Raw genomic sequence first — 18,362 nt, forward strand, 5'->3', positions numbered from 1 at the left:
TATTTTAAAAAAAAATTATATACACGTGGCGTTTGGTGTCGAACACACACAATGCCACATATAGCTGAAAGTCACAGCTCTATTGACATGGCACTATAAATGATTTCTCACACCTCAACTGCATTTCATTGGAGTGCTCATTTAAGAGTGTGGCGCCCGCTAATAGAAAGTGGGGCTCACCGAAAAAAAGAACTGTGTGTCACAATATGGAAACCAAAACTTAAAATGAGGGCTCTAGGAATTGAAACACAAGGCAGCAGTTTGACCAATTCTGGAAGACCGGCTTCTCGAGAGAAGAATAACCCTTCAAGATGGACAAATGCTAACGCAAAGGTGAGGCTTCAAGAGTGCAAGGACAATACCGGCCTTATATCATTTTAATTGATTTCCATCTGACATAATCACAGATCAATTCAGGACATCAGCCAATCTGCTAGTGAATATGTTCTTGCCAGATCTGTCACGGGGAAACAAGGACTTGAATGTGCAGAGGGAAAGGGCAAAAAGCAAGCCCAAATCACATCTGAAATAATGATGACTGGGGTAGCATGAGATGAATGAAACAGCTTTTTTTTTTTTTTTTAAATCCTAGGCCATGCAGGGTGAAATAGTGGGATTAGCTCACAGTCTCTGAAAGGTGCAGTGGTGTCCCTGCCACTGATCTAGAATAACACAAACTGTTGGCTCAGTTTGCTTGTCTAGAATGTTGGTATTATCACTGTGCACCATTCCTCTGGCACAGTTCATCCAAGGCAAGCCTATAAAGCAAAGGGTTGAAAGTAAAAGGCAGATACAATTTTTTTTTCTTTTTCTTGTTTTTTTTTTTTTTTTTTGCATCAGATTATTATTATTGCAACATGCTCCTCGGCATCAGACAATATGTTAAGACAGCCCTTTCTCGATTTCCTGCACAGCTGAGTGGTCTTCTACACAGCTTTGAATGCTGCTTTCAAATCCTTAACACTCCAATTGCCCTTCTTTTAGGGTAACGTGCAGTCTGAATGAAGAGAATACATTTTTTTTTCATGTAACCATTGTCTCTGCTGTTCCCCAAATTCCGACAAATTGAATTGCTGAAGCCGAGGAGAAAATGGCGGTGTTCAAGAAAAGGGCATAGAGAGAGGAACATTTGGAACGATAAAGCATGCTGGTGAATACCCCCCTCTCTCCCTTATCTTGCCACACCAATGCTTTAATCAATGAGATTGGTCTTTATCACCCTATGGTGAAGATGAGGGGGAATCTCCTGATTTCTGCCAGTACAACCCATGTGTTCTCCAAGTCTGTGTCAGGGAGAGATCGGTGGAACAGTGGATCACAGGATGCACAAAAGGGCCAGTATCGATAGCGTCTTAAGCAGTGCGGCTCAGTTTAAGAAAGGTACACAGACTTCATGTAAAGATTCATATATAAACTTCATCAGTGGCACTCTGATAAAGGTATGAGGAACAGTTGCACTTGTGCTGGAATGGAAGATCTGGTGCTGCAGTTCACATGTAAGGAGGGCATTAGAGGGGAATGGTGGAAGCAAGTGAAGTTTCTGAGCACTGACCATATGCCTCCCTACCACCTCTCCTGGTTTCTGTACCACCTCTTGAATTTGGAGAGAGGTTCGAAGGCTCCTGCTAAGTGCAGCAAAAACTTCATCTGGGTTCTTGTCTTCATGAATAAATGGTAATGACTTCTCGTCCTCCACCACGAACTAACATAACTCGGTCCAAATGTTCTGTGAGGACCTCTAAAAATTCCATATCTGCGCAAAACAGCAACTCAGGAGCATAACAACACAAACGAAAATGCTGAAAGAAAAAAAAACTGCCGGTGACAAACATCAAGAGAGTGAAATGTCTTCTGACGTTCTTACCATTCTTCAAATGCAGTACACAACAAATATTGTGGTGAATAATACACTAAGAGTCTACAATACACTAAACATTGTTTTATATTTTTGATTTTCAAATCTACACACTGAAATGACCAATGGCTACAGCAATAGGTGGCCTACTTAGATTTCCCCTTGATTTAAGACTTTAACAAGGGGATTTCAAGGTGTTTCCAAGCCGGCCAAAATATGTCTCCATGCTGTTCTAGGGCTACCTACAGACTTCTCACATTTGGGCATGGCTACAACAACTATATTGGGTACAAGATACCTAAACCATGGAGCACATGGTACTAATGGCAAAATTCTGGTCAACACTGAACATAAAATGCATCCTATTTGAATGCACTAGTAGAATAAGATCTGGAAGACCCTTCTCCTTAATACCCCAAACTTTTTACCCCCTTCTCTTTGTCTGCCCCCCTTCTTTTTTCCTCCCTCCTTCTTTTCACTACTTACAGCACTATTCTGGCAAAAGTACACCTCAAGGGATCCCCTACTTAATGCAACGGCTAGAAGGGCCCCTCTGTGTGATGAAATTATCCTACCTTTCAAACCAAATCAGCACACAATGAAACTCTGGAGACACGGAGTACACAATATTAAAGTAATCATTACTATATGGAAAGAAATGTTGGTACCTTGCCAACCCCTTCATACCTTACTTATATCAGTACATTTGTATACATCTTTGCTCCTTGTCCTAATATTTCTTCTGCACATTGACTCTATTCTCTGTCATGTGTTTACCTTGTTCTTTTAAGCAAGTATACATTATTTTTAAGAAGCTACTGTAACCAGTCAGTTGTGCACTTTTACCTTTAAAGTAGACATGTGCACTGCCAAAAAATTCATTTAGTTTAGTTTTGTTTTAAATTCGGATTTGTGTTATTTCGTTTTTCGGGATTCGGGTGTGAAAGTCAATTCGGATTCGGACGAAATTCGGTAGCGGTAGTTCGAACGTTCGTTTTGTTTTCTGTTCTTATTCGTTTAGTTCGTTCGTTTGCAGCAAAGTGACATTTGAGGGGGAAAAAATATTTTTCTCCTTCTCTAATGTCACTTTGCTCCAACGAACGAAACGAATAAGAAACGAATAAGAACAGAATACGAAACGAACGTTCGAACTACCGCTACCGAATTTCGGAAATGGAAATTCGGATTCGTTTGCATTCGTTATGTCTGTAATTCGGAATTCGGATACATCCGAATGTCCGAATTTCTGAAAATTCGTCCGAATTTCGATTCGGAAACACTAAACATTGTTTTATATTTTTGATTTTCAAATCTACACACTGAAATGACCAATGGCTACAGCAATAGGTGGCCTACTTAGATTTCCCCTTGATTTAAGACTTTAACAAGGGGATTTCAAGGTGTTTCCAAGCCGGCCAAAATATGTCTCCATGCTGTTCTAGGGCTACCTACAGACTTCTCACATTTGGGCATGGCTACAACAACTATATTGGGTACAAGATACCTAAACCATGGAGCACATGGTACTAATGGCAAAATTCTGGTCAACACTGAACATAAAATGCATCCTATTTGAATGCACTAGTAGAATAAGATCTGGAAGACCCTTCTCCTTAATACCCCAAACTTTTTACCCCCTTCTCTTTGTCTGCCCCCCTTCTTTTTTCCTCCCTCCTTCTTTTCACTACTTACAGCACTATTCTGGCAAAAGTACACCTCAAGGGATCCCCTACTTAATGCAACGGCTAGAAGGGCCCCTCTGTGTGATGAAATTATCCTACCTTTCAAACCAAATCAGCACACAATGAAACTCTGGAGACACGGAGTACACAATATTAAAGTAATCATTACTATATGGAAAGAAATGTTGGTACCTTGCCAACCCCTTCATACCTTACTTATATCAGTACATTTGTATACATCTTTGCTCCTTGTCCTAATATTTCTTCTGCACATTGACTCTATTCTCTGTCATGTGTTTACCTTGTTCTTTTAAGCAAGTATACATTATTTTTAAGAAGCTACTGTAACCAGTCAGTTGTGCACTTTTACCTTTAAAGTAGACATGTGCACTGCCAAAAAATTCATTTAGTTTAGTTTTGTTTTAAATTCGGATTTGTGTTATTTCGTTTTTCGGGATTCGGGTGTGAAAGTCAATTCGGATTCGGACGAAATTCGGTAGCGGTAGTTCGAACGTTCGTTTTGTTTTCTGTTCTTATTCGTTTAGTTCGTTCGTTTGCAGCAAAGTGACATTTGAGGGGGAAAAAATATTTTTCTCCTTCTCTAATGTCACTTTGCTCCAACGAACGAAACGAATAAGAAACGAATAAGAACAGAATACGAAACGAACGTTCGAACTACCGCTACCGAATTTCGGAAATGGAAATTCGGATTCGTTTGCATTCGTTATGTCTGTAATTCGGAATTCGGATACATCCGAATGTCCGAATTTCTGAAAATTCGTCCGAATTTCGATTCGGATCGAAACGAATCGCACATGTCTACTTTAAAGTACACCTATGCTAAGGGAAAGAATGTGAATCAAACATAACATGTGCCTGAGCATCATAAGGAGCCACCCACATTTTTTTAAATCAATACACCGACTTCCTGTATGGAGCGCAAATAAACCCATCACAGTTCAATACTCAAAGCTTGTGGAATCTTAACAAAGGCACTGCAGTGTGGGTGGTAGTTGGCTTGGTGTGTCTGAGCTATGACGCTTATGTTCAGTATTGGCACAGTAAATTAAGGGGCTTCAGAGGTTCTTTGGGAGGCTGCTGTGAAGGAGTATGTAGTGGCACTGCATAATGCCGGAGGCTATGTGCTGGATTTGTTTTGGATGTTTAATGTGCACCAAGAAACTGATAACTTTTCTAACACATAAAGCTTAAAAAGATTTTTTTTTAAAAAGGATACAGTTTTCATCTCCTTTCCTATTGCGAGGTGGACCTGGCATATTGAGAAGAACAAGTTTTGAATCATGAGATTTTTTGACTATGACTTCATTCAGTTTAACCGCTGTGTGCATCCTGCGGACATTTGATTGATTCCTGTACAAAGAGAAAAAAAAGAGCACGTGATGTAAGTGTACCAAAACAAATGTCTCATATAAAAACATTAATATGCCCTCTAATATAACTTTGAATAAGGATTTATAACTGAAATTTTAGGAGAAAAAAACTTACAAGTTCTCCCACTCACTTTGTTTGCACAAAAAGGAAAAAAAAAACAACCGTTAGCCACAAAAAAAATGTTTGATCAATATACTTGGCAATTACTGTCTATGTGCCCAATGTTTCTTCAGGGAATGTATACTATATCAGCATGCCAGTGAACTGGGTAAGAGTAAACTATGTCAGGGCACATTTTATAACAAACCGTATTTAGTATATCTGTGCAATATTATACATCATGTATTCCACCATGCAACGCTGTACTAAAATGATTTTTATACAATTTTTTCACTGATAACAGTTTGGTGTTATCAGTGATTGATGGCCCTAAAATTATTGCTCGCACTCTGACATCCTTGGTGATATGTAACATGTGTGGCGTGATCCTTGTTTTTGCAGGTAGGCGCACCCAATGTGTATTTACGTTTATATGTGTTTGCGGGCTGGGGACTTAAAACATTTTTTTGGTGTTTTTTCATTTTTTGTTGTAGGTGACTTATTTTGTTTAACGTTTTTTTTTTCTTTACACTTAACTTTATGGCTAACAAACCCCCTATGTGATAGCAAATATACAATGACAGGTCCTCTTGATGGAGACATTAGGGGTCTTCAAGACCCCTAATGTCACCTAGGGACCCTCAATACGCCTGTATCTTATCTCAACAATTGTTTAGCAGCTATGTATGAGTGACTGTAGAGGAATACAAAGTTCCTGCTAGTGGTAATCTACACTTTTCTTTGTTTATTACCGTGACAAAAACATCAAGATGTAACCAGGTAAAAGTCACATAAAAATGTTAATATTATATTTAATAGTTTAATATACTGTAGGGGGATCTATCAAAACTGGAGAGGACAAAACCTCTAGCAGTTGTGCATGGCAACCAATCAGCATCTCTGCTCAGTTTGTTCAGTTAAGATTTGAAAATTAAAGAGAGAAGCTGATTGGTTGTCATGCACAGCTGCTCCAGATTTTCTCTAGTTTTGATAAATTCCATTCTGTTTGTGTTCAGTAGGAATAAGTGGAATTTGAGTATTAGGGAATTTCTAGTCACTATTTTAGCAAAATGCTTAAGCGTCCATAGGACAGGCAACATTTACATTGTCTTTTGTGTTTTCTAACCACTTGAGGATTTTGAATGTAAGAAATGTGTCCTATAAAATTTCAAAAAGTTTTCAGGACAAATTTCTTATGTCCAGCTCCTCTCCCCCGCTGCCGCTGCTTCCCCTGCCGATATTTCTAGCAATTAGAATTTGTCAGTCAGCTGCTCCTGTGTAAAAGGACTCTTGCAGATAGTCTGTAAGTGTCATTAAAAGAGAACTATGGAGTAAGTGTTTTTCCCCATAGTTCTCCTAAGGGTCACGGGAGGACATATATTAGCGTCCTCCCGTGACCCAAAGTTCAGTATATTGCGACATACAGCTCGCAGTATACTGAGACCGCCGCAGCCTGGATGGATCACGACAATGCTGTCGAGATCCACCCAGCTGTGTGAGTGACAGCTGGCTCTGCCTGTCTAGAGGCAGAGCCAGCTGTACCCGCCCCCTCCCCTGTCCGTTCCTCCAGCCAGCGCTGGCGGATCGGATTGGGGAGGGGGCAATCTCTGCGGGAAGCGGTGACTGACAGTCACCTCTCACTGCAGGGAGATGAGCGAGCGACGCTATGTGTTCGCTCACTTCCCGATCTATTGAGCCGACATGTGACAGTTTCATTGTCACATGTCGACTCGAACTATGAGGATGAGTGATTTTCGCTCACCTCATAGTTCTTCTTTAACCCCTTCATGACTGAGCTTGTTTTTAGTTTCTGTTCGTAAATGACTGACACACTTTTGACATTTTTGCTGTGTGATTCTTCCACGTCAGTAATATACTTTCTTACAAAGTGCACCCACACATATTATATATTGTTTTTTAGAGGACAGATAGGGCTACATATTTATATCACATGTGTGTCTAACGCCTCACTTAGGACAAATAAAATATAAAAAAAGAGGAACAAAACGTTTTGATTTGTAGTATTTTTTTTACAAAACCAGCACCGCTAAAAAATGCAATAAATACATTCATTTATTTGTCCATTATTTTATTTTATTTTATTTTATTTTTTACACATTTTTTTTTTTTTTACACACACGTACAGTGTACGTGACGAGTCATTTGGTCCCTTTGTGGCTGGACGTACAGTGTACGTCTCCCGTCACGAAGGGGTTAAGTAAAACCGTGTATTGTTTGTTGTTTCATTGTTTGTTGTTTTCAATTTATCAAAACTGGAGCAGACATAATCTGGAGCACCTGTGCATGGCAACCAATCAGCTTCTCTCTTTCATTTTCAAATCTTAACTGAACAAACTGATTGGTTGCCGTGGGCAACTGCTCTAGATTTTGTCTGCTCCAGTTCTGATAAATACCCCCAATCTGTTTCATTGTAGTAAATACAATGAGGGGGATTTATCAAGACTGGAGCAAACAGAATCTGGAGCATTTGCCCATGGCAACCAATCAGCATCCCTCTCCAGTTTGCTTAAGTATGATTTCAAAATGAGAGAGAGAAGCTGATTGGCTGCATGCAAATCTGCTCCAGTTTTGATAAATTCCCCCCACTGTGTTGTTTCATTGTATTTATTATTTCATTCATATGTAGATCAAAGGTATAGCCTTTGATCTACATATGAATAAACTAGTAAACACAATGACATCACTTGAAGAAAGTTTACAAGTTTGTACTTAGTTAACCCTAATCAGCCCCAATAACTTTCTTCCTCCTTTTTACCATAACTATTATTTTTTGGCTGATTTTTTTTTAACCACTTGAAGACCGCGGTGTTTCACCCCCTTCCTGGCCAGGCCATTTTTCAGTGTTCAGCGCTGCGGTACTTTGGCTGACGTTTATTCCGTCATGCAACGCTGTACTGAAATTAATTTTATACCATTTTTTGGGGACAGATAGAGCTTTCTTTTGGTGGTATTTAATCACCACTGGGGTTTTTATTTTTTACTATATAACAAAAAAAGTACCCTAAATTTTGTAAAAAAAACATGTTTCCCTATAAAATGTTATGAAACATTTATTTTCACCCCAATTTTTTGGTATAATATAAAAGACGGGGTCACGTCGAGTAAATAGACACTAAATATGTCAACCTTTAAAATTACAATTGCGCTACACATGTTACATATCGCCGCGAACGTCGCAGTGAGAGAAATCATTTTAGGGCATATTTTTGCATACCATTAATTTTTTTTCCACATTCAATTCATTGTATTACTCTTTTCAGTGTCACATAACAAGAAAATTAAAATACAAACAAACAAAAAACTGTTTTTTTATTTTGCAAATAACTTTACCAAGTTTTGTACCAGAAACAAAATTTTAGGGTGAATTTGTAATGGGACAAAGTATAGAACAGATTTTCTTTTATTTTCCTGACTTTTTGTCTATAGATTTAATAGAATAAAATAACTTTTGCAAAACAATATCGTCAAAAGAAAACATAGCAAAAAAAAGAAAACGCCAAATAAACAGGCCTATAGAGGAAATGCAAAAAACTGCTAATCTTTTTATTGAAAGATTCAAGCAACTTTAATGCAAAAAACTGCCTGACCCATACGGTGTATACAGGTACGAGAGTTGAAGTGGGCTTCAAATTGCTTCTGAGGGTTATTTGGACCATGGTCATGTGATTACCATGTCAGCACTAAGATAGTGATCACATGGCTTTGTTAGAAAACAAAGGGTTAAGGTGAGTCTTAAGGTTGGCTTTGTTTGTCTACAAGGCCATGCACCACTATGTCTGATATGGTGATCATATGTGTTAGAAATGTTCAGCAAAGACAACTTAGCTAATTTCACAATGGAATTGAACTTGTTGAATCCTCAAGGGTTTACCTAAAATCTGCCATATTTTCCTTTTTAATCTAAAACGTATCCTCTTCAAGCTGCAGGCAGCCTGAATTATAGTTGTACTTACGGTTTCATGTTGAAAAAATCTCTGATCCCTTCCGGAGTGCTGCTAGGACTTTTACTTTTGTTCTTGTCGGCTGTGAATTTCTCCTTTGTCCAGGTTAGATGTACTTTCTCTTGAGTGGTGTCTGGTTCCTCTGGAGGAGACTGCGGGGTTGAACCTGTTGCATTTTTATCATCTATTAATTGTACCTGAAGAACACAAAGACTTTGCGTTAGTAAAACATGAAAGGTATGAAGATAAGGACTTTAACGGGCCTTAGAGGCGTCAAGGATGTAGAGGATAATATATAAAGAGACTAGCATTACCTCTTCCTCTTCCTTTTCCTCACAATCTCCCACTTGCTCCTCCGGGACACTTAAATGTAACCTGGAGTTTGTTGGGTTCTTCCGCCTGATTGATCCGCGGGATTCATCAGTAATGCTCTGGATCTGTATAAGAAGCATTGGAAGACACCTTCCTTAAAGAGACCTTGGCATTAACTTAAAAATTACAGGTAAAAGCACAGAAAAAATAAGTATTTTAAATGCTTACTTGTAGTTTTTTTTTTTTGCCTTTCCGTAAACAGTTCACTTGCACTGTGCCTTTAAACTTGCTAGGGAGTTAGACCACTAGCACAGCCACAATTCCTCCTCCCTTATGCCACGTCATAGCCCTTCCCTCCTCTGAGAGTGTCTCATTAGTGTCTATGCTGGTCCAGATCCTTCACCTATCACCTTCCTACATAAAATGATATGCAGCAACTAGAGGAGGAGAGAATCGGAATATTATAGAGTCGGCCAGATTTTCTTTCTCTGGTCCATAGCCCGCCGATCGCCTATATGTGCTCGTTCGCGTCCTAGAGACCCCTAATGTCTCCATAAAGAGGACCTGTCAGTGTGCCTTTGCTATTATATAGGGGGATTGTTATTCCCCCATATAATAGCAATAAATAAACACAAAAAAATGACATGTGGAGGTAGCATAGGATGTTGCTCGGGGTATTCATTCCAGCAGTAGAAAACACAAGACCCAGAATGATATGCCTCCATCACACTTGGCAAAGTTTGTTGATATACACAAAGCTGGTTTTTCATAAACCAAGGCAGTTTTTAATCTGATAAGGTCCTACTTCAAAAAATATTATGAAGATATATGTATTGGGATCTCAAATATGCAGCTGCTTGAATCCCATTTCCTTTAGCAAAAGGAATTACATTCAAACTTAAAACCCATACAGTCCGCAAGAAGCGATCTTCACTGGCTTGGAATGTCTTTGATATTAAACATGATAACTCTGCAGCTGCCAGTCCCAATCTGATCACAGACAAAGATTAGCATCTAAAAAACATAAAGTGGGCAGCACTTCTAAGAGTATCTCCCATCATATTTGAAGTAACATAGGAAAGTATATAGAGAAAATTTCAGTGAGTTCTTGATGAACCGGCCTAAATTCGCTCAGTGGGTGGCTCTGTCTGCCGGTGCCCTCCTGACTTCCTTCCATCAAAAGCTCCAAGGAATGTCCCAAGACCTTCCCCTCGCCCATTCTCTCCTTCACCTATCTTTCCTATCCATTGTTTTTTAGGACATGTTTTTGGCATCATGACGTGTGTACTGATATTACATGTGTAAATATGAAGAAGTCACTCGCACTCCAGCTCAAGTTCAGTCAATATTTTATTTACCTCTTTGTCTGCCTGATGAAGGGACCAAACGGGTTCTGAAACGTTGCCATGTTGTGACACCGCAGAGGTCAATAAAATATCGACTGAACTTGAGCTGGAGTGCGAGTGACTTCTTCATATTTATACTGATTTGCGGAGGCATCCTTGGTCGCTTGGCACCCACCCAATACTTGAGGGTATTATCCGGTCAGGTGTGCGATGGGTTTCTTTTGATTATTGAACTGATATTACATGTGGTCACTCCGTATAGACAAGCGATTGTATACCAGCTGTTGGAGTGTCTTAGTTTATTAGCATGTTACCAAATTGATCCTCACTGTTGCTATGATGTACACATGTTGTTATCTCTTCTTCCCCAGACAGTAGTTTCAGCTGAGAGTATGGAAGCATTCAAGACCCGTCTAGATACTTTTCTCAACGTGCAAGACATACAGAGGTACTGGTAATCTTAGTAACTCAAACACACATACACACACAAAGGTTGAACTCAATGAACCTGTGTCCTTATTCAACTGTAACAACTATGTATCTTAGCCCGTAAGGGTGAAACGCGTAATAGGTAGACGGCTGCTGGGTGGGGATTCCTTCCATGGTGGACACTGGATTTTTATGATGCTGAACAACCAGAAAACGATGCATTAATAAGGTCACCCCCAGCAATAGATCTTTCTTCCCCAAGACCAGTAAAGTTCCTCTGGCAGCTCAGGCAACTTTCTGTGGTTAGGATAATGCCTAAACATTGCCTGCTTTAAAAACACAGTAGGGGGAGTTCACTTAAGCCGGAGCAGACAGAGTCTGTAACAGCCGTGAACGGTAACCAATCAGCTTCTCCCATCAGTTTGTTCAGTTAAGCTTTGAAAATAGACGCTCCAAGCTGATTGGTTGCCATGGACAGCAACTCAAGATTATATCTGCTCCAGTCTTAGTAAACTTAAATGGGTTTTCTAAATCAGAGACTGTCGTGGCTTTCTCTTTACTCGAAAATGTTATGTTTGTATTAATGACTACCCAATTCATTCTAAAGGTAACACGTTACCTCTCTCTCCCGTTCTGTTTTGGTAAGGTGCATTTGCTTCAAGATTTGCGATCTTTGTTCCATCACAAGAGTCTTCTCATAAGTGTATGCAGAAATATCGCTGTCATGCTAAAAAAAAGCATAAATACATGCATGTTACATGGAGTCTACAACCGTGATTGATATGTTCTGAACTTCAGTCATTTATACATTATAGAAAATACATGTCTGTGTAAACACTATCAGGTTTTTATTTCTGTCTGGCTCTGTTAGGGAGATTTACCCTAATTTCCTGTCCTACAAACCCTGGAAAATACAGGTGTGACCAGGACAGGAGGTTATGGAGATCCTATTAATAAAAACATTGGTGTGATTCTCAGCACTCCATCATGCATCTGCCTCTGCGAGCCATGCCTGTGCCTTTTGGAGCCTTGCAATGCCTCATGGGACTTGTAGTCTTACAACAGCCGGAGTTTCTACCCCTTCTCTAAATGTTCGCCACTCTACCAAAAGAGTTGTTTTATTGCCATTTGTGTCTCATTTTCTTCATCACATGGCTTGCCCGATGAAGGGATCCTATGCAGCCCCATAACATTGTTTACTTTGTGATAATGTGAATGTGCGTGAATTGGTATCACAATTGGAGTGCTAGTGTCTTGAACTCTTTTTATTATGTGTTCACCAACGCGGCGCCAATGGCTTGTCACTGCAGCACCCACCACGGATTATATTGGGATTCTACGGTTAGGAGTGTGATGGGATAAGTGCAATCACTTAAGGAGCTTTCCCTTCACTTCCTGTCCCAGTGACTGGAATACAGGAAGTGAGAAGAAATCCTTTCATTGGGCACACACAAAAGTAAACAAATCAATGGCAGAGTTTTTAACACTATCGAAATGAGCTGGGCCCTGTCTACCTAGCTCTGAAACAAGAACATTCCTCATAGACTAGGGGGCAGAACTATGATTTCTACAGGAAATACATTCTATATAATGATCCAGCAACAGGTCAGGTATGGAGGCTTTATAGAAGCCTCATGTTTTCTGTTATGTTACACTAATGTTATTTTCTGTAATAAAACTGCCATGAAATGTCACTCAAGGCCTTTCTCTGGGCTCTTCCACCACCTTCTGACTGATCGCTGGCGTTACAAAAAAAACAGCTCTGCGAACGTCTACATTTTAGAATCACAGCATATGATGGCCACTAGATGGAGTCGATGGGCACAATAATTTTCTATGTTCCTCGGCTCCATCTAGGGGCCATAACACAAATTATGGCCCCTAGATGGAGTCAGCTGCAAATCCGCATAGCGACGTTTTCTTAACCCCTTCATGACTGAGGCCCTTTTTTCATTTTTTGCACCCATGTTATATTCCACATTTTAGGCCTGAAAATGACGTAAAACCCCCCAACATTATATATTTTCTGAATGCCAAGACCCTATAGAATAAAATAGTGGTAGTTGAAAATGTTTATGTTGCGCAATATTAGCGCAACTCCTTATTAAACCCCAACACACCTGATTGTTGTAGTGCACAATTATTTCCGAGGTAGTGACTACCGAGATTTATAATTTTTTCACAGTAGAATCTGAACTTAGTAGCTTCTTCACGTCCTATAGAGTGCACATATTTTATTTTATTTATTTGTCGAGACCGAGCGCAACTCACTTGCGATATAATAAGTTCACCCACACACACAGTTGCGGCTGGTCGAACTAATTATTTAGTTATTTAGTTTTCACACCTAGCGCAGTGATTCTTGAATTACTAAATAAAATCTTAACCCTTGCAGTAGGACTACCCCACAGAAGCGGTCGTATTGTCTGTGGGGCTAAAATAACAGCAATCCCGACTGATTGTTAAGGTGCCCATACACCTGCCGATTATCGCACGATAATCGCGGGTGATCCCGCGATCGTATGATAATCGGCAGGTGTATGGAAGGCGTGAGACCTTTTCTACTGTACATTCGCACGTCTTTTGTCTTCCGAACACGCTGGAAGACCTGCCAAAAATCGTACGATTTTCGGCGGGTTAGTGGCGTGCTCGGAAGACAAATGCCGAACGGGCCAGTGTGCGCAAGCGCACACTGCTCGCTCAGCATTGGAATCATCGAAAGCCCTCCCCTCAGCGGGGTGGGCTTGCGATGATCGCAAGTACGATCTGCCTGTCCAAGATGTGCAGATCTTACGAGACTTGAATTACCTTACAACCATTGCACAACGAAAGTCGTGTGTTGGTTGTAAGGTGTATGGCCAGCTTTAGACCGGTCCCTTCAGGTTTGCTCCCCCTCTGCCCCAGCGGCCTGAGGTCCTGTAAGTCATCATGTCCTATACAGTGTACAGCACATGAGGACACCAAGGGGCATTCCATAGATGGAGCAAAGCAGAAGAGATGATTGGTCTAGGAGCCAGCCAGGATCGCGATTCGGGTGGGTATATCTCTGTTATTTTAGCTCCATAGACAAAATGAGCACTTAACCCTTGCACTGCAAGGATTAAGATTTTATTTGCCCGGAGTGCTTCTTTAAAAAAAGAGAAGACATAACAGTGCCATGCAATAAAATATGAATGTGGTTTTGCATGTTATGGGAACGAAATGTATTATAAATACAAAAATAGTGAGGGCTCTTATTTTTCACCATGCCAGGACAGTAAACTGCCATTATTAAATTTCCTAAAATACATCCTTTAATTCAACTGTAGGAAGCATCATAGATGTCAATGGGCCCTTCAATCTTATTCTGCTTAAAGCTGAACTCAGGCACATATAAAGGACACATTGATGCAGTTCAGTAATCATCAACAAATCATTAAATGTACTTTTTTTAAAAGCAGCTATTTTAGGCACCTGAATGTGACCTAATATTAACCTCTTACAATCCCATATACAGCAGCAGTCTGAGACAAAGGAGAGCAGGACAATGTGCTGCATGCAAATCTCAATAGACACGGAACATGCTGATAGGATAGGAGAGAGCAGAGGGGTAACGTCATCAGTATGCTTCTGTTTTTTCTGTCCATTCAGCAAACTGGGGATGGAAATATGTTGCCACTGTATTGCTAAGGCCATGTTCACACAGACGGCAAGGGGGTGGTAATTTCAGGCGGTTGTCTGCGGTTTTACTGCCCCCCAGTTGCCTGTTGCAGTGCCAGCACTGCTGCCGAACAGTGCTGTATATCTTGCGGCAGCCGCAATGCTTTTTTTCGTGACATGGCAACAAATATACAGTATGTCGTATTTGACAGGCTGTGCTGCTTGTCAAATGTGACTATTGCAATGAATCTGTATTAAAATAGGAAATCCTTACTGGGATTTTAAAAAAAGGTATTCAGGAGGCAGCAGTATCGCCTTCTTAACACCGAGCAACAATTGCTACACCGCCCTCCGAAAATCCATCCAGATCACTTTTTAGGGGGTGGTGGAGGCTGCCGCTATGTGAACAGACTATAGGATGGACCGCTATAGGATGGACAGAAATACAAACCCTTTGACGGGTAAAGCCTCTCTCCTATATATATTTATCTGTTTGCCTAGAGTCCAGCTTTATTGGTCTAATGAGGAACACAGGAATATCAGGTATAACATACAAATCTAAATAAACATAACCAGCTATTGACATCAGGTCTATGTTAGATCTGAGCACAAGAAGACAGTAAGAATCACCAATTCCACCACTTCCACTTCTGCATTAATTCTCAGATGATACAAGAAGGTGGTCAGATCTTTCTTCATCTGGATACTATTATCATCCATTTGAGCCACGGTGAAGATCCTCATGGTGCATCTCTTCCACACCTTTGTAAAGAAGGCACATATAATAGTTCACTTGAAGCAAAATTATAGTCTTTTCATTGGTAGCTCTGGGTTATTGTGTTAAGTATAATGGTTGGATTACGTTTACATTAAATTGCACTCCAGTAATTGTAAGAGAAATTAAAGAGCATAATGAAATGGAATAATAACTGATTTTTCTCAGCAAACTCACAGTTGTCATTAAGAAAGTGGCAGCAATTATTTATATCACAGGAAATGAGATAATGACCACCGAACATGCAGCCTCTGTACATGTGTGAGATGTAACTAATGCTGTCCCATTTTCTTTAAAAGGATCAAGGCATAGTGGATTTCTTCTTTTGTAATATCTGTCACTATCTTGTTTTGTACTTTTACATATCATTCTAAAGAATAGCTGGCTGGCCTTTCAAAAGAGTTTCTCTCTTTAGATATAACTTACAAAGGCCATCTTTGTGGGTGGAAGTTTTATCAAAGCTTATCTACACCCAAAAATAATATTATTGATATACCCAAAAGCTCCAATGCCTATCCAGATACGTGAACTTCTGGTATCAGGAAGCCGGGCAGCGAGTCATTACACGCCGCCCAGCTTCCTGATTGGCCGAGAACCCGGCTCCATGCTCACTCGTCACCTGGTGACGAGGGCACATGGAGTCGGCCAATCAGGAAGCTCACTACCCGGCTTCCTGATTGGTTGGGAAGATGGCCATTGAGGAAGCCGCGGACGGTGAGTCATTACCCGCCCCCCCGGCTTCCTCATTGGCCAGAAAGCCTTGCTTCACTTGGTGACAAGGAGCATGGATCCGGCTTCCCGGCCCATCAGGAAGCTGGGTGCCATGTAATGACCCGCCCCCATGGCTTCCTGATTTGCCAGAAAGCTGGCTCCCTATTTCTTCGTCACCTGGCTTCCGTAATGGTACTTCCGGTATCGGTATTCAGTATCGGCGAGTACCAAAAAAAAATATCGGTACTCGATAACGAAAAAACTGCATCTCTAACATATATATATAAATGAAAATGTCAAAGCATTGGCACTGGTATCTGAAAAGTATCAGTGCATCCCTAATAGTGTGTATATGTGTGATTATATATATATATATATATAGGCAGGCTTTTTTCTTTATTTTCCTCTGGTAATTCTGCCTGTAGTGGACTTTCAATTCTAGGGTGACAACCTAAGATCCTGATTTAAACTATAAACACCTCTCCTTATCTCCATACATAGAGGGAAGATGTTTTTAGTTCACAGAAGATAGCTAGGAAGGTTGATAAAATTTCAGCTTAGTGCATATGAAGTTACAAGGACACTAGATTTCTGGCACTTTTAAGCAGCTGACAGATGTGTATAGTTAAATCTGTCTCTTCTCTTCCCTATTGTTTTCTTTAACCTTACCCCTTTTCCCCTTCATTGTCATAACCCTTGTTGCCCCTTCTTAGTCCACTTTACTGCATGTTCAGTTGCCTGTGCCATGCTACAGTGCACACAAGCTTGCTAGATCAATACCCATTGAAAGTGATGCAGTGGAGTTTCTTTGACCTTTTACTTCCGACGTACATGCAGATTGCTCTTACCTGTCTGATGGGGGAAACCAAGTAATTCAGACGGAGAACAGATTATTAACAATGGTGACCATATGGGGAATAATGTGGTCCCAGTGGCCAGTGGTGGCCGTGTCTTGTTTAGACATGGCCACCACTGACATGCCAGGGCTGAGCTGGATTTTGAAAGTGTTTATAGAAGGCAACAGGCATTTATTACAACCACTTCATTACAGGCAGCCTACTGTAAGACAAATTGTTGCTAGTAGAGAAATAATTGCCATTCCTTCCCTTTCAATCGGCAATAGAAGTAAGAGATGGTTCAAGGTTTATCAAGAGATACAGTATGTTGATATTACTATTAAGTTTAAACTTCTAAAATTAAAATGTGAATTTAGCTAATTACCAGATCTCTTTTGTGTGAATCTAACTATTACATGTTTCCAGAACATTAGTTGTTTTAAAATATTTGGTTTACTGCATTCCCCTTATTTATTTTCAATTTATTAGAATACATGTGATGTGATAATTAGAGAGCTATAGAGTGTTCGTTGGAAAAGATAAGCGTGAATAATGTAACTTGTCTTTTACAACAATACATATTAATTGTTATTATTATGATGGCCACTATTACATGCATTCACCAATAATTACCTTATGGTGACCTAAGAGGAATGGCAACAGCATCAGCATGCCACCATCATGGACAACCCACCAAACATCAATATTGCCTTCAGAAAATCTCTCTTGATTTCCAGGAAACATGCTAACATTTTTGGTAACGATCAGAGCCAGGCGAGCTGCAGTTGTTTCCCTTACAAGCTCTGTAATGAATGAAAAGGAGACATTGGCTACAATTCCAAATTTAAGGACACAAATCGTAACACATAAAAGATAACATTTTATACCAATGAAGTTTCTCCAGGTCTGGTGGTCTTCCTTCTGCCTCCAATTCCGTGGCCATCCAACAAGGACAGTGTTATGCTGCAGTCCTCCAAGTCCACTGGACTGAATCAGATGGGAAATCCCATCCCGAATGTTTGAAGAAGTGACCACTTGGCAAAATCCCTTTACCTTCTCAGCTTCCATAAGACGCCGGATTGACTGGTTTGAAATGGAAGATAAGAACAATGCCTTGAAACCCAACTCCAGACAAATTTTCGTCCACTTTCCATTGATGTCTTTCCCCAATTTGGCAAATTCTCCATACTTTGTGTCTATTTGACCAGTGTCAGATAAATCACAAAGTGATGGAAAATCCACCCACTTCCTATTCAGCGTGTTAGATATAACAGGAAGTGAGGGAAAATCCCCCCAACAGGGACATGGGAAGGGGGGGGGGGGG

The 18,362-nt window shown here is 40.3% G+C and overlaps 1 protein-coding gene across 1 annotated transcript in view; it reads right to left on the minus strand.

Moving 5' to 3' along the window:
* Nucleotides 1-580: 580 nt before the first annotated feature.
* Nucleotides 581-18,362, minus strand: part of SLC12A5 (solute carrier family 12 member 5) — an 87,164-nt gene continuing 69,382 nt past the window's right edge. Inside the window, exons 18-26 of the mRNA XM_018559043.1 lie at nt 17,926-18,121; nt 17,672-17,841; nt 15,347-15,478; nt 11,697-11,804; nt 9,305-9,427; nt 9,003-9,187; nt 5,044-5,058; nt 4,775-4,908; nt 581-1,753 (exon numbers count right to left, since the gene is read on the minus strand). Of these exons, the coding sequence (XP_018414545.1) occupies nt 1,662-1,753; nt 4,775-4,908; nt 5,044-5,058; nt 9,003-9,187; nt 9,305-9,427; nt 11,697-11,804; nt 15,347-15,478; nt 17,672-17,841; nt 17,926-18,121 (1,155 nt within the window). The 3' untranslated portion in view covers nt 581-1,661. The remainder of the gene's footprint in view (nt 1,754-4,774; nt 4,909-5,043; nt 5,059-9,002; nt 9,188-9,304; nt 9,428-11,696; nt 11,805-15,346; nt 15,479-17,671; nt 17,842-17,925; nt 18,122-18,362) is intronic.

This window comes from Nanorana parkeri, unplaced genomic scaffold (assembly GCF_000935625.1).
Source record: "Nanorana parkeri isolate BGI_ZX_2015 unplaced genomic scaffold, ASM93562v1 scaffold377, whole genome shotgun sequence".
Lineage (NCBI taxonomy): Eukaryota > Metazoa > Chordata > Amphibia > Anura > Dicroglossidae > Nanorana > Nanorana parkeri.